Below are 26794 nucleotides of genomic sequence, written 5' to 3'. Positions count from 1 at the left end.
CTTGGAAATCAAGGTCCCGGAGTCTGAAGGAAGAGAGGAGAGAGAGACAATCCAAGCTGCTTGAGGTCTAATCTTGTCTAATCATCAACATTAACAGAAATAAACATTTCAAATAAATTAATTTGTTTGTAATGACTCTATATAATATATGAGTTTTACTTTTTGTAATGAAGAACTGAAATAAATTAACTGTTAAGTAGTTGTTATTTGGACTAGTAGGATCAAAAATAAGTCAAAATAGTGATAAAGATCTAGCGCCGAGACACAGAATATGTTGCAGGCTGCTATCACTTAGCATCATTTATTTAACACACCCAATGTATGTTCTCATTTGCTACCTAGGAAGACTATGAAGATCCCTTTTAAAGATAGATATCTGAATGGCTACTGGAGCATGTTAGGAGCCGGCAGATCCACTGTGTTTTCTGGACTTTTATCTGGTAAGTACTATGTTGTACAGGCAATGGAGACAAGTTTGCATTTGGTACAAATCACCCGGAATCATGTGTAGTTATAAATTGGCTTTCTAGAAAACTTACAGTAGGAGCAGTCGCAATGCACCCGAGCTCAACCAGGATTATTACCTCTGTATTGTAAAGTCATCTTAGGTGTATTGCAAATTTCTGCTTATCTTATGGCAATGTACCAAAGAAAGAAAAGGTAGTTGATGTCCCTTCTTCAGTCCTTTCTGAATGATAAGCCCCTATTTCACCATCGTTACTCATGATTGCAGTAGGAATGTTTCTCACTTCACGGGTAGCGTTACATAATGAAGATGCTATCATAAGAGAGGATCTAGAATAGTAACGATAAATGCCAGTGTAGGGGTATGTCGGGACGAGGTGGAATTGCTCTCATTCAGCAGTTTGCCTTATATGAGGGTGGCATTTTCAAAATTCTGTACAGATAGAGCAAAGAACAAGCATATACAAGCATGGTGAAGATTTCAAAAGTAGAAACTTGTTCTTTTATGATTTAGAAAAGCCATACATTTTCACTTCATATTTAACACTTTACAGCATATTCTAGATTCTGTAAAGGCCGAATATCCATAGTCTGATATCTGTCTACTTTATTCCTTTATTATTCCTTATTTTTTTCTTCCCTTGTTCTTTATTTATTAATTTTTATTTTATATTTGTTTTCCAGCCACAAATGAAACCGTGTCTACCTATGGTCTGGATCTTTTATTCTCAGAGGCCGGGTTATTGAGGAAGAGTACGTCTGATATCACCCTGTATAATCACAACCACCAGCTAAAAGCCATGCAGGTCAGCTACGACTACGTTTTCAGTTAAAGCTCGGCATTCTCGTGGTATCTCTTATTTTAGTACACATTGAATATAACAAAACAGATTAGAATCACCACATAATTTTGGTTATATAAAGATCTGTGCAGCGTTTGTATTACCAGTAGATACATATATCCTGAAATATCAATCACTTAGGTCAGTAAAACATTCTCTTTATCAGGAGTGGCCAGCTAACATCCTAGTTGAACCACTGTATTTGTGAACTATCTATTGCCTCGATCAGATTTTTCAGCAAATTTTTCGGATATCGTATTAGAACAGTTACACTGTTTGTAAGGTATTTTGGAACAATGCCACGTTTTATCACCCTTACTTTATGTTCCCTCAATGAGCTTTTGATGAGTTTTTGACACTGCACCTTGCAGTTCTAGCAAAGTGGATGGGACTTATAGAAGTCTCATGCCCACGGTGCTTTTTCTACATAGCGTATACTGAGCCGTGATGCATGTTTCAAATCAGCAGCATTTCATTTGTCTTGTGAGCATGCTGAGTTTTCCGTGTGGATTTTTCCCATAGACACTAATTTTAGGTGTGTTTCCACGTCTGATAAAGTTTTGTCGAATACCAAGAAGTATCAGAAACAAAGCAGCTTTATTTAAAGGTTGACGCACCAAAAAGAGACAAAAATGCAATAAAAAATGCAATAAAAACACGTTAAAAACACACACACACAAAAACGCAATGAAAAACTACAAGTAACCTAATTTAAACAATAGGTGAATAAATGGTGCAGAAATTCTGCAGGGTCAAAAACTCAGCAGAAGCTTATCGCCTAAATCTACGTTCCCACGATGAGCTTCTGGTGAGTTTTGATGTTGTAGATTTTATGTGCCATTTGTGCACCCATTAAGTAAAATTGGTTACATATATTTTTTTCAAAATACACAGCATAAAAAACTTACCAAAAACTCAGTTTGGGAACGTAGCATTAGGTCACGAGCACATGTTGAGAATTTGGGGAATTTTTTACCTTAGCATTTGTAAGCCAAAATCAGGAGTGGAACAGTCAGAGGAAAAGTATAACAGAAACATGTGCCACATTTCTGTATTTTTCAACCACTCCTGGTTTTGGCTTACAAGTACTGAGGTATAAAACTCACCAAATACTCAACATGTGCAAGTGGCCTTGGGGGTCATCCAGATAACAGTTTTTCTCATACTGTGTTTTTCATGGACAACACTCTAATCTATGGGGTAGTTCACATGTCTGATTTTTCCTAGAACTGAGTGGTCCACACTAAAACACAGACTTTTCCAAATTGATATGTGTCTTGACTCAAACTCGCCAATGCAAGCCTAAAGATTTGTGAAAACATCAGACAGCACTCGGATTTCATTCTTGTCCTGTCTCATTTTCTTGGACTGTTTTGAGGTTTGTCAAGCTTCTCCTATCAATCCGTTAAAACTGATGAAACTGTGATGACATTGACTCAAACTCTGATGACACTCTGATAAAAAACACTGATGAAATTGAGACCAATTTTTGCATACAAGAAAAATTACTGACATGTGGATGTAAGAAACACCCTTATTGCAAACAATATCAATATTGAATTACAAAGATACTGAACAATAACATCAAGAAATATTATTATTGACAAAACCAAAATCATATGACAAGAATATCACATAACAACAATATCCCTATGTAGATTCTTGGTAGTGGTCAGCAAAGAAAAGAACACCAAGAAAAGTGAATAAAAAGAAAAAGGTTTTATAACCAGTATCAAATATAAAGCAAAAAAAATGCTAAAACACATAAACAATATCAAAGTCAATATAATATTGCAACCAAGACACATACATTTCCAGTTATTACGGTCATTTACATAACGTCATAGCTACCAGAAAGGAACCGTTCACATAATGCCTTCTGGTCATGCCACCTTGGTATGGCCCTCATTTCCTTGGAATGTCCTCTCCTTGGTATGATCTGCCTCACTCAGAGACCCATCCCTTAATGCCACCCTCTCCGTCTCCCATCATCTGTAATCCCCTGTGTCACACTTGGGTTGTTGATATTGCCCTTCAACCTGGAGACACCAGGTCTCAGCTTGTGATCAAAGAACTGTATTGATCTAAGGCTGAGTTCACATTGCGTTAAAGGGGTGCTTTTAACGCATCCGTTACATAGCGGCATTAACGCTATGTAACGGATGCGTTAATGCACCCATAGACTGCTATTGATGAGCGCATTGCTAGCACATGCCATAATCGGTATGTGTTAGCGATGTGCCGTCATTCTGTGACGGACCCTCGGACGCCGTCTGCAGGGTCTGATGGTCCGTCACTGCTAGCACAGATGAAGCATCTGTGCTAGTGTGATCACATAACGCGATCGCATTATGGAATAGCGTTAACGCAGTCCATCAACGCTATGCATTGAATGGACTGCTTCAACGCAATCTGATCCTGGCCTAACTGTTCTTTCACAACAATATGCTTACAAATGACAATAACATCCCGATTCTCCTTCATTAACCCCTTTCTGACAACTGGCATAATAATACGCCAATACCGGACACCTTACCTTTGATATAGTCTCTGGTGCTGAGCCCATATCTTTTCTGGCACATGTCAGCTGTTAACCCATTAAATGCCCCTTTCAAACTCTGACAGCGGCATTTAACTTGTACTTCCGGCAAGCTCGCTGGAAATCCCGCCCATCGGTGACCCCTGTCACATGATCGTGGGTTATCGATGGGTTGGTATGAGAACCAGAGGTCTCCAGCAGACCTCTATGGTTATCATAGTCCGATTGCTATGAGAGCTGCAATGTGATCGGCGCTCATTGCAAATGAGCAATTCTGCTACATGCAGGCAATCTGATCAACGCCTGTATGTAGCAGAGCCGATCAGACATGTGCAGCTTCTAGTTTCCCATAGAGACTGTTGAAGCATGCAAAAAGTTAAAAAAGTTTTTAAAAATATTTAAAAAGTCAAAAAAATATAAAACTTCAAATCATCCCCTTTTCGCCCCATTCAAAATAAAACAATACAAAAAAAAAAATCAAACATACACATATTTGGTATCGCCGCAATCAAAAATGCCCAATCTATCAATATAAAAAAGAATTTACGGCGTAAAGAGAAAAAAGTCAAAATTACAGAATTAAGTTTTCTGTTTGCCGCAACATTGCATTAAAATGCAATAACGGGAGAGCAAAACATTGTATCTGCACCAAAATTATATCATTAAAAATGTCAGCTCGGCACACAAAAAATAAGCCCTCACCCAACCCGAGATGACAAAAATGGAGACGCTACGGGTATCGGAATATGGTGCAATTTTTATTTTTTAACAAACTTTGGAATTTTTTTTTCACCACTTAAATAAAAAAGAACCTAGGCATGTTTTGTGTCTATGAACTCGTAATGACCTGGAGAATCATAGTGGCAGGTCAGTTTTAGCATTTAGTAAACATGATGAAAAAAGAACCCAAAAAACAACTGTGAGATTACACTTTTTTTGAAATTTCACCACATTTAGAGTTTTTTTTACCGTTTTCGGGGACACGACATGGTAAGGCCAATGGTGGTGTTCAAAAGTAAAACTAGTCACTCAAAAAACAAGCTCTCACATGGCCATTTTGACCAAAAAATAAAAAAGTTATGGCTCTGGGAAGGAGGGCAACAAATGAAAATGCAAAACCAAAAATATCTCTGGTCTTTAAGGGATTAATACACTGTATTTAAATTACCCCAATACATGTTGACCAGGTGGTATCAGGCGTAATGGTGGTAATTCAGTGGTGCTGTTCTTGTGGTCTTGGGCACTTTTGTAGTTTATGATACTGTAAGCAATGATCTGAGAATCCTGATTACCATGCCAAAGGACCATTTTACAAATTGAGCAAAAGCCTAACTTTTAGCTTCAGAATACAATATGCTATTCACCCATATTTCGATATCATATCTGCAAATCTTACAAGCCCTTACACTGAATTCTGGATACTTGTCTGTTGTAGGATTGAAGAGTTAAAACCAAAATTACCATAAGTGGCTTCTGGGCCGCATCGGTTCTATATTGTTCTGAGATCACAGGAAGAAGTAAACCTAGATTATTTTCGATGCAGTTATGTCGTGGTAGTGGCGTTTTTTCTTTGATAATATTTTGCTATTTTATTTAACGTCTTTCTCTCCACAAGGTGTCCATTGAAGCTCAAGGCCTGGAATCATTCTTGGGGGATGGAGAAGCGGACAGTGAAGGAGAGGATGTAATGCTTAGCTTGTCGTCTGTTTTGTTAGGCATTGAGCTGCGACCAGTTACGTTGTTTAATGGGTACATGGATATTGTGACTAAAGTATTTTCAACCACTGGAGAGCCAAACCATGTAGTCAAAGGGAACATACTGCTGGTGGATTATCTTCAGGTATGTTCAAATCCCAATGTACTTTTACCAAATAAAGGAAAATCAAAGAAAATCTTTACTTAAAGGTAGAATAAAATAAACACTGGCGCTCCACACTAGATTAGATGAGAAAAAAAACAAAACAAGGGATAAGGATGGCTTTTGAAGCTGCTGATAAATAGGACAGATTCTGTGTGGCTCCTGTCAGTGAATAAGAGCTAAATAATACTAGAATTAATCACCATTAATAGAATAGAAGGCCATTTATAGAATAATGGATAATAAGTCAACTTACCATTGTTTGTCGTTGGTGATGATTGTACTAGAGACCCAAAAGTTGTGGGTAGGATGGACAATTCCAAATGGTCAAGTACATAGAGGTGCAGAGCACTGGTAGATTGTTTATCGGTGTCCAGAAAATGGTAAAACAGAGGTCCCTGTTGGCTAGATTTATCTGTAAAGGCTTCTCTTCTCTACCAATACTTTGCACATTGACAGGACAGTCTCATGTGGTAGTACTGCTTTCCAACCCAATCAAAATTCTAGGCTCGGATTGGTGACTATGTGCCAGGGACTCTGCTTTTATCGTTACATACCTTCTTTGTTTGGGGGTCATGCTACTGAAAACCGACAGTGATCTAAAGTACTGGATGAAAACCTGACAAACCTAAGCAGACGGTGTTATATGGTTCTGGCTTCCATGGGCTCTTGGTGTTATTTGATCTTGTATGATTTTTGTTTCCTGTCACCTAAATATTTTCAAACTAGTTGATGCTTGATCTAGAGCATATTTGTGAATAATCCTCAGGCTTTTGTGTCCTACGCATGTATTCCTCTACTATTATGTGCAGAACAGGCTTTTGCAGGTGCAGCGCTGTCATGCTCTGATATCTGCCAATATTTTACCAATATATGGCCAAAATTTCAGACAGAGAGATATTTGTAATATAGCATGTGTGGGAAAAATGTTTTCCCTAGAGGCATTGATTTTACAAGCGAATACAGTTCTTCCATGTTCTATAGCTCTACAATACAAATGGTCTGTGTGCACATTGGCACTTACTGGTTATTCTGCTAGTTATCTATTACCAGATTAGAATATCTTTAGATGTTTTCTGTTCAACAGCTCCATCAACTTCTTTCATTAAATTTGCATTTTGGTGGAACGATTTTCTTACAATTTATGTTAGGAAGGATCTTCCCATGTAAATGGGTGTTTATAAAGAAGCATTTTGCAACATTTGCTTTCAGCTTCTTCTTCAGCCTAAAACCTCACCAGTTTGCATACAGAAAAACTATAAATTCTAACTAATTTACAGTTAAACTATACTCTCTATTTGTCTGAGACAATAGCCTCACACCAATGAAGTCTTAATTGAATGTATCCTGTTGAGTTATCATTTAGGGTTTTCCGGGCTTGGGATATTGATGACCTATTTATTTATTTTACTCTCTTATATAGTGCCATTAACTCCACAGTTATTTACAGATATCATCACTGTCTCCATTGGGGTCTACAATCTACATTCCCTATCAGTTTGTCTTTGGCGTGTGGCAGGAAACCAAATATCCAGAGAAAACCCTCACAAACATGAGGAGAATACATTTCTTACAGATGTTCTTGTGGGATTTGGACCCAGAACCCCAGCCCTGCAAGGCTGCAGTGCTAACCACTGAGCCACCATGCTTGCATAGGTCATCAATATCTGAGCAGGAAGGGATGGGTTGGCCAACCTAAGGCCCCCAGGGCTGCAAGGTTACAGTACAACTGAGCCACCGTGCTAGCATAAGTCATCAATATCAGAGCAGGAAAGTGAAGGTAGCCGAATAGTTCACCTCTGCTCCTATTAAAGTGAACCTACTGATATCTTAAACCTGGAAACCGGCTATAATTGCTAAGAAGAAATCCTATATGTATATAAAATATATAATCTGGGTTTTTTTTCCCCTTCTGTTTTCCAGTGGTTACCTCTGCAGTCTGGGCTCCAGGCCATTGTCCAGTATCAGGGTGCGCTTGGACTAGATATCTCATACAATACTGATATCAGCATATGGGAGCAAGAGTCAAGAAACAACATCAATACCAAGTATGATTCATATCCTCATTGCTTGTCTTATGTTTTGTGTTTTATAGATTTTTTTATGAGGGTAACCGTATCAGACACAGGAGAGACCGTCCACTAAGAGTACATCTCATTCTCTAGGACCGAGTACATTCTTACATTACACATGCTGTACTATAATTTTTCCTGTGGTGGTGCTGCAGAGAAATAAAAATCTTGCTGCCCAGCTTCTCCCCATATTTCATCAGATCTCTGGGGCTTGTGGTCAGCTTATCTTCAGGAACAGTAGGATTGTCCATACCCTTCTAAAGGTACTGTCACACTTAGCGATGCACCAGCGATATGACGCGGTCAGGATCGCTGGTACATCGCTAAGTGGTCGCTAGTGAGCTGCCAAACAGGCAGATCTCATCAGCGACATCGCAGGGGTCGGGGGTCGCTACTTACCTGTCAGACAAGGCGATCCTGACGTCCTCCCGCCCGCGTCCACGCGTCACTCGTCGGCGCCACAGGAAGCCCAGCAGGAAGTGGCCGACGAGAAACAGTCTAGGACGTTCTCGTGCGATCAGCGATAACCAGCGGGGGAGCCGGTCGGAGGTAAGTATCACACATAGCGATATCGCTAGCAATATCACTGCTACGTCACAAAAACCAGTGATGTTATAGCGATATTGCTAGTGATATCGCTTAGTGTGACAGGCCCTTTACATTCATGGGGAAGTCAGACTGCCATTTCTACAGCGGTGGAACAATTGACAAAGCAGTTGCTAAATGCCCCAAAAATCTGGAGGATAAGAAACTTGGTTGAGCAAACCTTATTCCTTTCTGTAAGGAAACATTAGTGGGTTTCTAATTTTGCAGCTGAAGAAGAGTCAGCAAGCTAGTTTGCCTTAGCCAGGTATTAAAATATAGGTTTAGGACAGAGACTTGATTCCATGCCTACATGCTATTTTAATTGTAAGGGCAAGAAGGAGAAACCTTAAAAATCCAGAATGATTGAAGATAATTCTACCAAGGCATTTCTAGTTTCTTTTTTTCCACAAGGGGGCACTATTGCTGCATCCATGGAAGTATTCCTGTTAACGCGCATTAAATTGATGGGAGCTGTAAATTAACATGCTGTTTTAGATGATCTTGGTGAGATTTAAACTTGAAAGTGAACCCATTAACTCACCAGTCGCTGCGTGATGTTTTATCTTATTAAATAATGTGTCAAATCTTTGCAATATATATATCATTGTAAAAGGCAGGAATAGGATAATGTTGACAGGCTGAGAGAAACTAAAGATGAGTGCTAGAACCAAAGGCAGGGGATCAGATGAAATGTTCTCAGCTTGGCACTTTCTGACCAACAAAAAGTTATTAAAAATAAGACTGATCTGAGTTTACCAGTATCACTCTATACCTGACGTCATGCACTCATGTGTATACATATTTGTAATGGAAGCACAAAACTGAGCATTTTAGGCTCTTACAGGGAATTTGTCAGCAGGATTTCACTGCTGAAACTGTTAATATGTGCATGTAGCACTTTCAAAGACAAGTCCAGCAATACCTTATAGCTATACACCAATAGCTTACTTGGGACACACAGGTTAGAGGCAGTCAGTCAACCAGGAGGAGTTTGCGCTGGGTTGGGAATAGAGCTGGAGTGACAGAGGCTTCAGATCTACAACCACATTTGCATGTCAATAGAAACACTTATTTCTTATTAAGGAGCAATGGATTTAGCATATAGCTATTGCTGGACTTGTCTTTGAAAGTGATAAATGATTTGGGGTGTGAAATCCTGCTGACAGATTCCCTTTCAGTGGGATAGAAGGTATTATCATAGCTTAAAGCAGGTTTCTCAGTGTGTGAGATGTGATAATACAGCTCTGATCTCCTGGTCTATCCTCCTGCATGCCATCTAAACTGCCTCCCCCACCAGGAGGTTAGACGAGGAGTTCAGAGCTGTATTCTTGCATCTCACACTCAGAAAGCTATGGTGGGGGTGTGTTCTTCTTTCATTTCAATGTTGCTGCCTGCTTAGGATTGGTCAGCATCATACAGGTAGATGAAGTACACGCCTCCAGGGAAACATCTCTAATAACATCCACTTGGATTTAAAAAATGTACTCATTATGTGTCAAATATTTGAACTGCTAAAATCTCCTCAACAGATAGGTGTAATAAAAAATAATAATAATTAGTGATGAGCGAACGTGCTCACCACTACACGGTACTCGGTGTACTCGGCGAACACAGAGCATTTCCGGGATTACTTGGCGGGTACGCAGGTCTCCACCCAGCATTTTTGGCAGATGGTTTGTCTGCCAGGCTATGAAACACCGCAGCCATCTTTGTTGCGGTCGTGCAGTGATTGGCTGGCCGCACAGCATCTTCAGGGGAAAAAAAGACCAGACCCCGCCCTGCTTGGTGGCCCCTTTCACATATATGTGCTTTTGTCTGTGTGGGGGTATGCAGGGCAGTGTGGGGGTCTGTGCAGGGGTATGCGGGTATGTGCGGGTGTATGTGGGGCTGTGCGGGGGTATGCGGGGCTGTGCGGGGGTATGTAGGAGTCTGTGCGGTGGTATGCGGGGCTGTGCGGAGTCCCCGGCTGACCGGAGGTGATCTGACAGCATGTGAAAAAGTTCAGAAACTTTCTCACGCTATCGAGTTCACTTCAGGTCAGCCGGGGACTCCGTGCAGCCTCAGTGACGTGTGCGGGGGTATGCGTGTCTGTGCGGGGGTATGCAGGGCTGTGCGGGGGGTCTGTGCGGGGGTATTCGGGTCTGTGCAGGTAGGCTTTGTGGGGGTATGCGGGATTATGTGGGTCTGTGCGGGGCTGTGTGGGGTAATGGGGGTCTGTGCGGGGGCATGCGGGGCTGTGTGGGGGTCTGTGCGGGGGCATGCGGGGCTGTGTGGGGGTCTGTGCGGGGGTATGCGGGTCTGTGCGGGGGTCTGTGCAGGGGTATGCGGGTCCATGCGGGGGGCTGTGTGGGAGTATGCAGGGCTGTGTGGGGGGCATGCGGAGCTGCGCGGGGGGGCTGTGTGGGGGTGTGCGGGGGTATGTGGGGCTGTGCAGGGGTATGCGGGGCTGTGCGGGGGTATACGGGGCGGTGCAGGGGGCTGTGTGGGGTATGCAGGTCTGTGCGGGGGGCTGTTTGAAGGTATGTCGGGCTGTGCGGGGGGCTGTGCGGGCATCGTCCGATGGGACTACTTGTCCCATCCAGCTATGCCCGCTACAGTGACAGCATTAGCGGTGATGGGAAAGTACTATTCCCATCATCTGGCTAATGTGGTGAATGTAAAAAAAAACATACAGAACATACAACATATAGCATACAGTACATACAAATAACATATAACACATAGCATAGAGTGCATACTCACCGGACACATCTAATTCCCCGAAGCCATTGATCACCTGCAAATAATATTAAAATAATAAACCAACCTATGCTCACTTTTCCGCCGTAATCCATAAATAACGATTGTCCCACGTCAATCTCCGGTGCAGGTGATCGATGGCTTCGCTAGTTCTGGGCGTGTAATAAAAATTATGAAAAAAAATGTGTCGTATTTTATTTAATTAAAATTCTTTATTCTTATGTGTGTGTTTTTTTAACCCTTTATTAATATAAGATTAATAATGGATAGGTAATACCCATGGCCCCTTCTCAGGCTATTAATATCAGCTTCCAGCTGTCTGCATAGCCTTTACTGGCTATTAAAATAGGGGGACCCCCCAAAAAAAGATGTAGGGTCCCCCTATACACTGTGTGCAGAATTATTAGGCAAATTGTATTTGAGAGGATTCTTTTTATTATTGAATAACAACTATGTTCTCAATCAACCCAAAAGACTCATAGATATCAAAGCTTAATATTTTTGGAAGTTGGAGTGGTTTTTTTTTTAGATTTGGCTATCTTTGGAGGATATCTGTTTGTGCAGGTAACTATTACAGTGCAAAATTATTAGGCAACTTAATAAAAACCAAATATATACCCATCTCACTTGTTTATTTTCACCAGGTAAACCAATAGAGCAACACAAAATTTAGAAATAAACATTTCTGGCATTCAAAAACAAAACAAAAAAAATCGGTGACCAATATAGCCACCTTTCTTTACGATGACACTCAAAAGCCTTCCATCCATAGAATCTGTCAGTTGCTTGATCTGTTTACGATCAACATTGTGTGCAGCAGCCACCACAGCCTCCCAGACACTGTTCCGAGACGTGTACTGTTTTCCCTCCCTGTAGATCTCACATTTTATGAGGGACCACAGGTTCTCTATGGGGTTCAGATCAGGTGAACAAGGGGGCCATGTCATTATTTTTTCTTCTTTTAGACCTTTACTGGCTAACCACGCTGTGGAGTATTTGGATGCATGTGATGGAGCATTGTCCTGCATGAAAATCATGTTTTTCTTGAACGATACCGACTTCTTCCTGTACCGCTGCTTGAAGAAGGTGTCTTCCAGAAACTGGCAGTAGGTCTGGGAGTTGAGCTTCTCTCCATCCTCAACCCAAAAAGGTCCCACAAGTTCATCTTTGATGATACCAGTCCATACCAGTACCCCACCTCCACCTTGCTGGCGTCTGAGTCGGAGTGGAGCTCTCTGCCCTTTTCTGATCCAGCCTCGGGTCCATCCGGCCCATCAAGAGTCGCTCTCATTTCATCAGTCCATAAAACCTTAGAAAAATCAGTCTTAAGATATTTCTTGGCCTAGTCTTTACGTTTTATCTTATGTTTCTTGTTGAAAGGTGGTCGTTTTTCAGCCTTCCTTACCTTGGCCATGTCCCTGAGTATGGGACACCTTGAGCTTTTTGAGTAACGTTGCAGCTCTGAAATATGGCAAAACTGGTGGCAAATGGCATCTTGGCAGCTTCACGCTTGATTTTCCTCAATTCATGGGCAGTTATTTTGTGCCTTTTTTGAGTAACGTTGCAGCTCTGAAATATGGCAAAACTGGTGGCAAATGGCATCTTGGCAGCTTCACGCTTGATTTTCCTCAATTCATGGGCAGTTATTTTGTGCCTTTTTTTTATCAACACGCTTCTTGCGACCCTGTTGGATATTTGCCATGAAACGCTTGATTGTTCGGTGATCACGCTTCAAAAGTTTGGCAATTTCAAGACTGCTGCATCTCTCTACAAGACATCTCACAATTTTTGACTTTTCAGAGTCCGTCAAATCTCTCTTCTGACCCATTTTGCCAAAGGAAAAGAAGTTGCCTAATAATTAAGCACACCTTATATAGGGTGTTGATGTCATTAGACCACACCGTTCCTCATTACAGGGATGCAAATCACCTGATTTACATAATTGGCAGTTGGCTTTCAAGCCTACACAGCTTGGAGTAGGACAACATGTATAAATAGGATGATGTGATCAAAATACTCATTTGCCTAATAATTCTGCACCCAGTGTATTTTATAGCCAGAAAGGCTACGCAGACAGCAGTGGGCTAATATTCATAGCCTAGGAAGGGGCCATGGATATTGCCCCCCGGCTACAAATACCAGCCCCCAGCCACCCCAGAAATGGCACATCTATAAGATGCGCCAATTCTGGCACTTAGCCCCTCTCTTCCACTGTCGTGCAGCAGTGGCATATGGGGTTATAGTCACCTTGTTATTGGAAGGTGACATTAAGACTGGTTAATAATGGAGAGGCGTCAATAATTTTTTTCATAATTTTTACTACACGCCCAGATCCTTGCAAAGCCATCGATCACCTGCAAAAAAAATAAAAAAAACAAACCAACAATATACTCCCTGTCCGACATAAACCCATTAATAATGAGTGTCCCACGATGATCTCTCCTATAGAGCTGTCTTATCAGCAGATGTGACCTCTCTATAGACCTCCGATGACACACTGACCGGAGATAACCCTCCGGCAATGTGTCATCGGAGTTAAGCCTCTCGCTTTACTGCACTACAGCATGAAAAAATGTAGTGCTGAAAAGTGACAGGTGAACTCAGGTGACCTGTCAGCGGCAGAGTGATACAATGCGGAGGATTATCATTGTATATCAATGGAGCCCCAGGAGAGCGGTCGCATCAGCTTATGTGGCAGCTCTACACGGGAGATCGACGTGGGACAATCATTATTAAGGGATTACGGCAGAAAGGTGAGTCTAGGTTGGTTTATTATTTTAATATTATTTGCAGGTGATCGATGGCTTCGGAGAATTAAGTGTGTGCGGTGAGTATGTACTCTGTTATGTGTTGTATGTTATGTGTATTTACTGTATGTTATATGTTGTATGTTCTGTATGTCTATTTTTTTACATTCACCACATTAGCCGGATGATGGGAATACTACTTTCCCATCATCTGATAATGCTGTCACTGTAGCAGGCATAGCCGGATGGTACAAGTAGCCCAATCAGACGATGCCCGCACAGCCCACATACCCCCGCACAGCCCTCCCACAGACCACCACACAGCCCACAGACCCCTGCACAACCCCGCATACCCCCCGCACAGACTCCCGCACAGCCCCACATACACCCGCACAGCCCCGTACAGACTCCCGCACAGCCCCGCATACCCCCGCATAGACTCCCGCATAGACTCCCGCACAGCCCCCCGCACAGCCCTGCTTACCCCCGCACAGACCCGCACACCCCTGCACAGACCCCTGCACACACCCCTGCACAGACCCGCGCACAGCCCCACATACTCTGCACAGCCCCGCATACCCCCGCACAGCCCCGCAAAGCCCCGCATACCCCGCACAGCCCTGCATAACCTCGCACAGACTCCCGCACAGCCCCGCACAGATTCCCGCATACCCCCGCACAGACTCCGGCACAGCCTCGCATACCCCTGCACGGACTCCAACACAGATCCCCGCACAGACTCCCGCACAGACCCGCATACCCCCGCAAAATTCGTTTTGGTTTCGTTTTGGTGCACCGGTAAAAATGGCATGAAACTCTGAAAAAATTGTTTAAAGCTGTGAACTAGGAGTCAGGAATGCTTCCAGCGGCAATCCCCATGATGTCCCCGTATCATTTGAGCAGTGTTTCCAGCATTTTCAGATGTTTTTAGACCTTGAAAGGACCCCCATGAGGGATCGCGGTAAAAATGCTCGGGTCTCCCATAGACTTACATTGGGCTCGTTGCTCGGGTCAAGCACCCGAGTATTCCAATATGCTTGACCCGAGCATCGCTCACCCGAGTATTTTACTGCTCGCTCATCACTAATAATAATAAAATAAGTTCTTTGATGAAAAGTTCTGTTTTAACTGTACCATTTTCACAATAAATCTTTATTTCGCTATAGAATTTCTGTGACTGCAAGTCCACAATGGAAATGTACTATATGCAGGTACTTTTTGGGTATGGTCCAATAGGGCAGCAGATTTTCAGCAGCAGATTAATGCATGACATTCCCCATAATCTCATTTATACTTCGCTGCCAAAATCCTTAGATAAAAATTGATCAGCATTTTGAATTTTAAATGTAAAGGGAGAAATGTGCGGAAACAATTCACCTTTTGTGCAAGGAAACTTTATTTTCCACAGTAGATGGTAGCACACCCCAACTCTCCACTGCTGGGGGTAGAAGAAGATTCGGTCATGTAACGGATGCATATTGGCAGAGCTTATTAAGGGAGTGAGAGCTCAAGTAACAGAACTGCACTGGACCATGCACCATAGAAACTTGCACATGGCCTTTATCTGGACGTCACATTTCTGAAGTCTCTTTTTCTAGAAACAAAATCATTGTGATTCATTTTAATTGTTTTCCTTTGTTAAATCCTAGAGCCGGTCTTGTCCTAGACTTTACGACAGAAATTGATACCTCCTTTTTCCATGTCTGTATGAAAGCAGAGGCTGAAGCAGAAACCTCTGTGAATTTCGACTCAATAATACAATTTTCAGGCTCCCCGATGCAGATGTGTCTTGAGCTAGGACAGGATAACATGCCATACAGGTAATGTATGAGCCACCACCAGCACCATTTTATGGAAGACCGCCTGGAGATCTGTGCGCGCACCACCTGCAGCGAGAATGGTGCAGGCGTGAACTTTCTAACAGGAGGCAGTTCCACCTCCTCTTCAACTCTTTACCCTGCTGCTCCGCTCCTCTGCCCTGCCAGGGACTTTTGCAGTGATGTAGCACTGAATTTCTAAGGCCAGGGTCAGACTTGCGAGAAACTCGCACGAGTCTCGCACATCAATACTCGGCACTGCTGCCGACACTCGGGTATTATGCTGGGTATTGACGTGTGAGACTTGTGCAAGTTTCTCGCAAGTCTGACCCCGGCCTAATGATGACTCATGCATGGAAAATTGACCTCCTGTTTCTACGTAAAACTTAGAGCTAGTCAGTTTTTAATCATGTGATTTCATAGACCTAAATTTAAACAGAAGAATTAGCTGGGTAGAAAGGCAAAATGAGCAATTGTAAGTACACAGTGCTGCATAATATGATGACTGCAATATATTGAGAAGATAAAAACTTTGATGGGCGTGCTTCTTTAGCGTACTTCAGCAACATGAGGCCATAGATCTTCATGTGCTGCTGTACTGCTATATCTTAACCGTGTGAGTCCTGTTTAGACAGGACCAGGCACCACCAAGAACAATGATCTTTTTGAGCTGGACAAAAAGTCATTTTACCCAATGAATGTTTTTTTTCCTATCCGGTGATCGGCAGCCTGATTTCATTGAAAGATTATAATGAAGCAAGTGTTGATACATCTTTCTTTGTAAATGCAGCTTTTGGGCTTGTGCACACGACCGATCATATTTGATGAATTCTATCAGTTCTTTTTACTTATAGCCCTCTTACCGATGTTATTTTATGGGGCTGTGTAAATTAGAGATGAGCGAATTTGTTCACATTTGGTTCTGAATACGATGGGATTCGAATATTGTTTTTGCAGCCGAGCGTCATTAGAGTCAATTTCCGAATATGTTTGGAACCGATCATAAGTCAAACATTCGGCACAAATAGCGTTCGAATATGGCTCAAATATGTCAAAATCAGATTTGGGGACAAAATCCGAACAAATTGGCTTATCTCTAGTGTAAATGTCTGAAAAATCAGTGACATGCCCGGTTTTGATCTGAGTGTTAGATCAAAATTAGCAATGCAAGTCTATACACCTGTGAAAACCTCAGAGCACATTCAGATGACATTCAAGTTCAGTCTGATTTTCAAAATGGAGGAGAATAGCTTGATTCCACTCTGATCAGAGTGTGATCTGCATAATATGTCCGTTTTTCTTTGCACCTACACTAAATGTAAGCAATTTTTTTCATTTCTATTGATTTTTTTTTTTAACTAAGTTTCAGCTTTTGGTGCCCCGCACAAAAACATTTCCCTGAACCACAATGTAATGTGATTTGTTCCTTTAAGACTTGCAAGCGCTTTATAGATAGCAGTTATTAAATAATAATATTTTTAATAAATGCCTTGAATCATAGCAAAAAAAGGCCACTTTTATCTTTGGCATTATTTACCAATCTGTCAGTTTTCTGCTGTAATAGCCACCGAGAGTTATATCTCCCCAGACAAAATATGACTCATGTTCGTATTAGACCGCTGATAACACACAGATGAGAGAGCTCGGCTTTACCAATAGTCTCCTTTATCACCGCAGACAAGAACCGTTACTGCATAGAGGAATTCCACATCTCTCCCTCCTATAGCAGCGGATTAAACTGTAAAATAGGGAATTTATAAAACATTAACCCAACTGCTGTATAATGGGGATGCCAGATCTCCGCTCAGTGTCTGGTATTGGGATAGAAAGTATCAGATTTTTCATGAGCAATTCTAATTTTTTCCTTATGGTATAAGCTAGGTCCAAAGTTTTAGGTTTTTTTTGTGTGTTTTTTCAAGGATAAAAAATGCAGTAATATACAGTACCAGCAAGTGAACAAGATTTCTGAAATCTCGTTTTTTCTTTGTGGATTTGAACCTTCAAATAATTTTTAAAATCTGCAGGATGTCAATAAAGTGAATGGGGAAAAAATGCACGTGTTTTCCGCAGCGCATTTCATGACAACACTTGTGTTTTTGGTGCAAAAACTCAGTGTGCACATTGAGGCCTATTGTAAATTGCTTTAAAAAAAATTCTAAATTTTGCTATAAATCAGACTTGCACAAAAAATTTAGACTGCAGTAAGATGTCTGGCATGGCACACAGAGGCGCACGCAACTTGTCAGATGCTCCAGATTCATGAAAAGGCATGCACTTCTTTATGAATCGGGAGCTTCTCACTTCACCACATCCCCTCATCAAAACCAGCAAGAAAATCACCGGTCTTCATGAATCGGTGCCTTAGGCTGGAGTCACACTGCCGAATTTCTCATGCGATAATCGCATCGCATAGCACGGACTGGTCGGCACCTCTCCTGACCTGAGCATGACATGAGTGATGGATTACTGTGGCGCCCCTGAGGCTCAATCGCCACAGTGGTGCTGCACCTTCTCCTAAGGTGTGGTGCCCCACCATCCAGGTAGGTTGGAGGCTCCTGACCACGCTCCAACACTCGCACCCCACACAATAGAGTAGTTCAGCAAAACCACATTGCGGCTCCTTGCTTAGAGAGTAGCAGAGCACCTTTGGTGGTTCCCTGCTTGGAACACTAGATGTGCTGGGAGGTCGTGGAGTTGAGAATACATAAAAGAGCGGGATGGTTTAGGATTACAAGTCAGTCGGTCAGTCAGACGGAGAGTCTGAGGGAGGAAGCCAATCGGAGAGGAGTGGGGATCCCTGGAAGAGGGATGGAGGAAGGAGTGCTGCAGCTGCCTCAGTGATCTGAGCCAGCTGGCACGGGAAAGGAAAGAAGGAGAAAGACATTGAACTGAAGCCTGAGCTTCCATAGGAGAGAAAGACAAGTACGGAACGTAGGAGTAAAAGGGAACACAGAGGACGTGGGTTAGAGGAAGAACCCTGCCTAAAAGTTCTAAGCGCAAGGCCGGGGCCCGGTCCCCGAGGTTGTATGGACACTAATGGTTCTGCATCAGACACCAGTGGAGTAGTGGGCGGTAAATGCACTACTCCCATCTAAGACTTGGGGCACAACAGCAACACGGACAGAGAGCCAGGACTCAGGAGTAGAGAGTCCCTGAAGCAGGCTACAGCTGTCTGCCGTACAAGTAGAGTTCTTGGGAACATCTGTCAGGAGGAACTCCAGTGTAACTCAGTACTAGGAGATCTTCACACTTAAAGGCGCTATAGAGGAGACGTTCAGAAAAGGCACATAAGTTGGCGCAGTGTGGAAGGGAGCATTCCATCTTGCCTGGAGGTTGACTGAGTCCCTGACCCGAAGGACACGGCACAGAAGCGGGCACTACAGACTGTGAGTAAAGCTTTGGAACTACATGCCCTGATGTCCTCCATTCCTTCCTGCGTCCGTCCGCCTGGCACTGCTACATTCCCTGCGCCAAACACTACACCATCTAAGTGTCTCCACATCTACACTGCCCTGGGACAACAGCCCTGCCTGTGGAGGGCTATAACATCATTGCTGCACCACACCATCTGTCCCGGAGGATCTGTCTGCAGCGTCGGCTTAACACCTCCCTTGCCGAACACCACAGGTGGTGTCACGAACTATTCATCTAATTACAGTCCACCATTCACATCTTCCTATTACTTGGGCGCCTAGGGCCACGGTCCGAGTCACCGCCACTGTGACATGTCCCGCTGATACCGGCCCGGTACCGAGTACCCCACGGCCCTGGGAGGGCGACCCATTACTATGCAGCTGTCAAGCTCAGGTCAGGAGAGGTGCCAGCCAGGGCAAGTTTTACGATCCGATTCTCGGACGAAAAATACGCCAGTGTGTCTCTGCCCTTAAGCCCCAATTCATCATATGCGTTTCTTTTTAATGGAAATCTGTCAGTTAGATCAACCCTCCTAAGGCATCTATATGGGCATGTAGGTCATAGGAGGCTGAATAAAGTGATATCTTGATATCTGTCATCCAAAGTCTTATTCCAGAGAACTCCACCTTTTTCTTACAGTGGGTACGGAAAGTATTCAGACCCCTTTAAATTTTTCACACTTTGTTTCATTGCAGCCAATTGGTAAATTCAAAAAAGTTAATTTTTTCTCATTAATGTACACTCTGCACCCCATCTTGACTGAAAAAAATCAGAAATGTAGAAATTTTTGCAAATTTATTAAAAAAGAAAATCTGAAATATCACATGGTCATAAGTATTCAGACTCTTTGCTCAGTATTGATTAGAAGCACCCTTTTGAGCTAGTACAGCCATGAGTCTTCTTGGGAATGATGTAACAAGTTTTTCACACCTGATTTGGGGATCCTCTGCTATTCTTCCTTGCAGATCCTCTCCAGTTCTGTCAGGTTAGATGGTGAATGTTGGGGGATAGGCATTTTCAGGCCTCTCCAGATATGCTCAATTGGGTTTAGGTCAGGGCTCTGGCTGGGCCAGTTAAAAATGGTCACACAGTTGTTCTGAAGCCACTCCTTTGTTGTTTTAGCCGAGTGCTTAGGGTCATTGTCTTGTTAGAAGGTGAACCTTCAGCCAAGTCTGAGGTCCAGAGCACTCTGGAAGAGGTTTTCATCCAGTATATCTCTGTACTTGGCCGCATTCATGTTTCCTTCAATTGTAACCAGATTTCCAGTCCCTGCAGTTGAAAAACACTCCCATAGCATGATGCTGCCACCACCATTTTTCACTGTAGGAATTGTATTAGGCAGGTATGAGCAATGCCTGGTTTTCTCCACACATACCGCTTAGAATTATCACCAAAAAGTTCTATCTTCGTCTCATCAGACCAGAGAATCTAATTTCTCATATTCTGGGTGTCCGTCATGTGTTTTTTTAGCAAACTCTATGCGGGTTTTCATATGTCTGGCACTGAGGAGAGGTTTCCATTGGGCCACTCTGTCATAATGGTCCTACTGGTGGAGGGCTGCAGTGATAGCTTACTTTGTGGAACTTTCTCCCATCTCTCTACTACATCTGTGGAGCTCAGCCACAGTGATCTTGGGGTTCTTCTTTACCTCTCTCACCAATCCAATGCTCTTCTCTCACGATTGCTTAGTTTGGCTGGACGGCCAGGTCTAGGAAGACTTATGGTGGTCCAAAACTTCTTCCATTTAAGGATTATGGAGGCCACTATTCTCTTAGGAACCTTGAGTACTGCAGAAATTCTTTTGTAACCTTGACAAGATCTGTGCCTTGCCACAATTCTGTCTCTGAGCTCCTTTGCCAGTTCCTTTGACCTCATGATTCTCATTTGGTCTGACATGCGCTGTGAGGTCTTATATAGACAGATGTGTGCCTTTACAAATCATGTCCTATCAGATTAAATAAACAAAAATGGACTCCAATGAAGGAGTAGAACCATCTCAAGAATGGCAATCTGACCAGCCTCAGCATGCCTCTACCCAGGGGTCACTGACAATAGGGCTATACTGGCCTTTCTTTTCCGGGTAATGGTCATTATTCTCCCATGATTTTGCACTTATTATGTGACTATTTTTATGAAGAGTCTCGTCCCAATATATGTCATTTTGTAATTAATAAAATTGGGTCTATTTATGCAGCAATTGGTGACTCAATTTTTCCAATTGATCAACCCAGCAGAAACATCTGGAATGACTTGACTCTTCCCACAAATCAGGAAATAAAACAAAAAAAATTGTCTGTAAGCCATAATCATCAAAATTAACAGAAATTAACACTTGAAATAGATCACTCTGATTGTAATGACTCTATATAATATAAGCGTTTTACATTTTGTATGAAGAACTGAAGTAAATTAACTTTTTGATGATATTCTAATTTTGTGAGATGCACCTTTATGTAGTTTGCTTTTTTGTTTTCTGTCCAGCATATCCAATAATCTTTCTAGAGATCACAATTGTCTTTGCTATTAAACATTACTCAACAAGGGAATATTTCATTATTTGTATTACATTTAGTAAACAACACTTTTTTATTGTATTATCTGCCCATTAATGATTGTCCTTTATTATTGACAGAATAGTAATGGTTAATGCAGTGATCTCAAACCATCAGGACAATATATCACTGTGGTTAGGCTGTAAAACAGCTGAGATGTCATAATACAGGTCTACAATGAAGAACTCTGATAACGGGACATGAAGAATGAAGATCATTAGATTAAATTATCACGTTATATTAAAGGGGCTATCCGGACTTAGGCTACAAGTCTGCAGTCACTCTATATGCCTGCGCGGTGAAGATTCTGCAGAGCCAGGACCGGCAGGTGCGTGACCGTAAGCATGTGATTTGCATATATGCGGTCACATGCCAAATAGTCGTGTGCGGCCTTGTTCAATGCAAGTGTATTGAGAGACGCCGAAAATGTCTTGTTGGAATGAGATCAAAAGTATGCAAACACTCTCAGTGCCGGGACCAGAGAATACTCCCAGTGCGCAGTGAGTGCGATGAGAGGCTTCAAATAGAGTGACTGTAGAATTGTATCCGAAGGCCAGACAACCCCTTTAAGCAGTGTGTGTACAGACATGGCATGATAGAGTAACCAGAATCATACTATTACAGAACATTTTTCAGATTCAAATGAACTCACTTTTTTATTTTCTTTGCAGAGAAACTTATATGAGTACAGAAACATTTCCAGCGAGCAACACAACACATACTGTAAGGAAAAGAAGAGCGTCTACTCTGTGGGGTCGAGATTTTCCCTTTCATAACGCTAACTCTGAAATGTGTAAGAAATTGAAGGATACTGAGGATATAAGCGCTGCTTTCTGACAGCAACAGGCGTCTAATACAGCTCTATTCCCAGAAACCGTACTAATTACCAGAGCTGTGGACTCAACATGTCACGCAACAGCAAGATGACTGTGTAATTTCAGGAGGTCAATAAAATCAATTTAGACAGGAAATCAGTGTGTGCTTGTGTTCTTCATGAAGATCATCATGGTTCATGTCTGCAGCCACAGCAATGTGTAATGTTCCAGGCCGCAGAAATCGAAGGTGGATTGTCCACAAGAATCCATGCAGTGAGCCATTATCGGCCTGCCGATGGTGGCTCCGTCCCCTATCTTGTCTCACCATGGTTTTGCAGCACATATAAGTTTTAGGGTATGTGCAGACAATCCGAAAGTGGCAGCGCTTTGGATGCAGTGCATGTTTGCTGAATCCAAAGCGCTGCCAGCTATAGAACGCAGGTGAATCCATATGTGATCACTGAACTGTGTGGATTCATGGGAAGATTTCTCTTGTGGAGACTAGCATCTCCACAAGAGAAATTGACCATGTGGTAGTCTGGAGAGACGCGTAACATATCAGTCTCCGCAGGTGATCTATGGACACATAGTGGACATAGGATTTCTTGAAATCCCATCCACTATGCTGTAACATCTGGCCGCTGCGGGTTGGACACTGTACAAGTACAAAGCGTCCAACCTGCAGCGTTTACTTATTGTCTGCACATAACCTTAGGATACGTGAACACACAGGTTTTTTGAGACAGTCAAAAGCCATGAGTTTTTCAAGAAGACAGCACTTTAGAAACACTCCTTCTTTGTGACATTTTCCATGTGTCTTTTACCTTTAGTAACTTACCACCAATACATTTCTGGAGTAAGTTGCTAAAGTGGCTTAACTTCATTAATTTGTTGGGTGGACGTAGCCAGGCCATGTCTTGCCCATGTTGGCGTAGCTGGCAGAGATTGGTGTGTAAACGCCAAAAGTCACAATATTTTTATTCAACTTCTGAGTTGCGCAAAAATATTGAAACTTATTAAGGTGTTTTGTGACAAAATCCTGGCACTTGAATGAATCAGAGCCACAGTATATGAACAAGTCTTTTGTCATGAAAAGTCACTACAATAAGCCTTTAAAGCATTTTAAGCAATTTTTAGGTTGTTTTTGAATAAAATCTGCTTTAAAAGACTCATCAAATAACTCCATGTTCTCATACCCTTAGGCTATGGTCGCACAATGGGTTTTTTGATGAGTTTTTGATGTTTCAGATTTTCTGCAATATTTCTGAACCTATTGGGTAAATTTGCATTACTTGTGTTATTTTCATTGCATTTTTTACATGCATTTTTTATCTTGTTTTTGATGCTGAAGTTTTTGTCTCTCATTGGTGTGTCATGTTTTAAATAAAGCTGCTTTGCTTTTGTTATTTACTGGTGTGTGGCTTTAATAAAACTTTATTGATATAGTCATGTGCGGATCACATGCGTTTCTGATGCATTTCAATGGAAAACTCACTGATAATCGCATGAGAAATTGACATGTTAGGAATTTGAAACATGCACCGCAGGTCAATAAAAAAAAAGCCCAGTGGGCATGAGATCTTTATAAATCCCAAACACTGGGCTAGAAATGGAAGATGCTGTCTTTTTGAGGCAGCAAAAATATGCAGCATCAAATCCTCATAGTGTTCACACAGCCTTAGGCCTCATTTAGATGTCTGTGTTCCACGCACGTCTTCTATGTTTTTTTTTCACGGATACAACACTTATCCATTACAATCTATGGTGCTATTCACATGTCGATGTTTTTCATGGATCGTGTGTTCATGCAAAACACATGGAGACATGTTCATTTTTTCCAGCAGATCAGATGAAAAGGGCCAATACAAGTCTATGGGTCTGTGATATTGTAAAGGACAGGAGAAGCTTTGTAATTTATTTCTTTATCCATACGGTCAAAACACTGGTGACAAAATTATGGTAAAAACATACTTACGTATGACAATCTGATGGTAAAAACGGAAGGAAACACTGATGACACTGGTACCATTTTTTCACATGCATGTTTCAACACAGACATGTGAATGAGGCCTTACAGATTCTCTTCTGATTTTTTAGTGCAGACTTCAACACACTGCATAGGTCTACTCTTCTCAAAATAACTGCTGATGGAGAAGAATAACCAAACCTGCTCATCGACCATGTGCAGTATTTGGACACGTGTCCTCCATTTGACAATGAGTGTACAGTATACTTGAAGTTAATCCTGCTAGTTATCAAAGAGACATTCATTCCAGATGACTAAACAGTGGAAGAACCCGCAATTGATTTTTATTTCTCTCCTCCGTCCCCCAGCTCCTCTTCACTCTCCACTAGTCTCAGCTGAAGCGTTTGCCTCATTCTTCAAACAGAAGATTGATAACATCAGACAAAGCTTTGGCCTACAATGCCCAGAGTCCCTCCTCTTAACTACTCAGCCCTCCTCCTACAAAACCAGCTTCTCGACAATTACAGAAGACAAACTTTCTGCCCTACTCTCGAGATCACATCTCACCACCTGTGCACTTGACCTGATCCCATCTCACTTCATCCCAAACCTCACCACAGTCTTCATCCCAATCCTAACCCATCTCTTCAACCTATCACTAACAACTGGTGTTTTCCCCTCATGCTTCAAACATGCCTCAATCACACCCATCCTTAAAAAGCACTCGCTTGATCCATCCTTAGTATCTAGCTATCGCCCCATATCACTTCTCCCCTATGCCTCAAAACTCCTGGAACAACATGTCCATTTTGAACTGTCATCCCACCTCTCTTCCTGCTCTCTCTTCGACCGCTTACAATCTGGCATCCGACCGCGTCGCTCCACTGAAACTGCCCTAAAATAAGTCACCAATGACCTACTGACTGCCAAAGCCAAGCATCACAATTCTGTCTTCCTCCTCCTGGACCTGTTCTCTATTACTACAGACCTTCTCATCACTTGGTATCACTGACTTGGCCCTATCTTGGATCGCATCATACCTAACAGACAAGACATTCAGAGTCTCCCACTCACACACCACCTCCTCATCTCGCCCCCTATCTGTTGGAGTCCCGCAATGTTCAGTCCTTGGGTCCCTGCTCTTCTCCATTTACACCTTCGGCCTGGTACAGCTCAAAGAATCTCACAGCTTGCAGTATCAACTCTATGCTGATGACAGACAGATCTACCTCTTTGGATCCGATATCACCTCCCTATTAACCAAAATTCCACAATGTCTGTTCGCTATTTCATCCTTCTCAGCTAAATTTCTAAAACTTTACATGGACAAAACAGAATTCTTCATCTTTCCCCAATCTCACTCGACTCCCTCAACAGACCTATCCTTTAAAATAATTGGCTGCTCACTCTCCCCAGTCCCAAAAGCTTGCTGCCTTGGGGTACTCCTTGACTCTGATATCTACTTCAAACCACATATCCTAGCCCTTTCCACTTCCTACCAACTTCAACACAAAAAATATTTCCCGGATACGTACATTCTTCAATTTAGAATCTGCAAAAACTCTAGTGCATGCCCTCATCATCTCTCTCCTTGACTACTGCAACCTCCTACTTTGAGGCCTCCCTTTTAACACTTTTGCACCCCTCCAATCTATCCTAAACTCTGCTGTCCAACTAATCCACCTATCCCCCTGCTATTCTCCAGCTTCTCCTACCTGTCAATAACATCACTGGCTCCTGATTACCCATTCTGATTTGGATAACCAGCCATAATGCCGTTGTTTTTGACAGTCTGTGAAAGACCAGCTATGGTTTTTCTCTCTGCTGATTATGCTTTTAACATTGCACCTATCTTCTGTTTCTTGTTTTTGAAGTAGGCAGCATACTCTCCAGCAGTATGTACCTTATCCAATCAATTTCTGGAATCTTTCTTTCTACCTCAGCTCACCTTCCCTTTTGTAGGTAAATTGCATTCTGCTCTGCCCTTCAGTTCCTCAGAAAGAATGTGAAGCGCTCATTGACCTTTCGGGCAGGAGAGATTCGAGCTGCCATAGTTTAGTCTGTTGTTAGGGCTAGTCCAGCTCATGTAGGATTCACTAAGAACTGAGGGGGCAGAATCACTAGTCTGTACAGGAAGCGGCTAGGTCAGGTGCAGTTTCCAGTGTTTTACCTATTGTCCCATTGTAACACATTATTATTTTGACCTTGATTTCAAAATGAAATGCAAAATTTACTTTCATCTGAAAACAAAACCTTGGACCACTGAGCTACAGTCCAGTTCTTTTTCTCCTTGGCCCAGGTTAGACGCTTCTGGCATTATCTATTGCTCATGAGTGGCTTGAAACAAGGAATGTGACACTTATAGTCCATGTCCTGGATACAT

The 26794-nt window shown here is 42.3% G+C and overlaps 1 protein-coding gene across 2 annotated transcripts in view; it reads left to right on the top strand.

The window, feature by feature from the left end:
* LOC141088709 (microsomal triglyceride transfer protein-like) overlaps nt 1-22601 on the top strand; it is a 181832-nt gene extending 159231 nt beyond the window's left edge. For both annotated transcript variants that reach the window (XM_073574883.1, XM_073574884.1), the window contains exons 13-18: nt 343-440; nt 1150-1271; nt 5462-5686; nt 7628-7752; nt 15497-15667; nt 22302-22601. In XM_073574883.1, the coding sequence (XP_073430984.1) occupies nt 343-440; nt 1150-1271; nt 5462-5686; nt 7628-7752; nt 15497-15667; nt 22302-22467 (907 nt within the window). In that variant the 3' untranslated portion in view covers nt 22468-22601. The remainder of the gene's footprint in view (nt 1-342; nt 441-1149; nt 1272-5461; nt 5687-7627; nt 7753-15496; nt 15668-22301) is intronic.
* The last annotated feature ends 4193 nt before the right edge of the window (nt 22602-26794 follow it).

This window comes from Dendrobates tinctorius, unplaced genomic scaffold (assembly GCF_039654945.1).
Source record: "Dendrobates tinctorius isolate UK_male_01 unplaced genomic scaffold, ASM3965494v1 ptg000040l, whole genome shotgun sequence".
NCBI lineage: Eukaryota > Metazoa > Chordata > Amphibia > Anura > Dendrobatidae > Dendrobates > Dendrobates tinctorius.
Note: the sequence above shows the minus strand (reverse complement) of the source record. Positions and strands in the feature narration are given on the sequence as shown.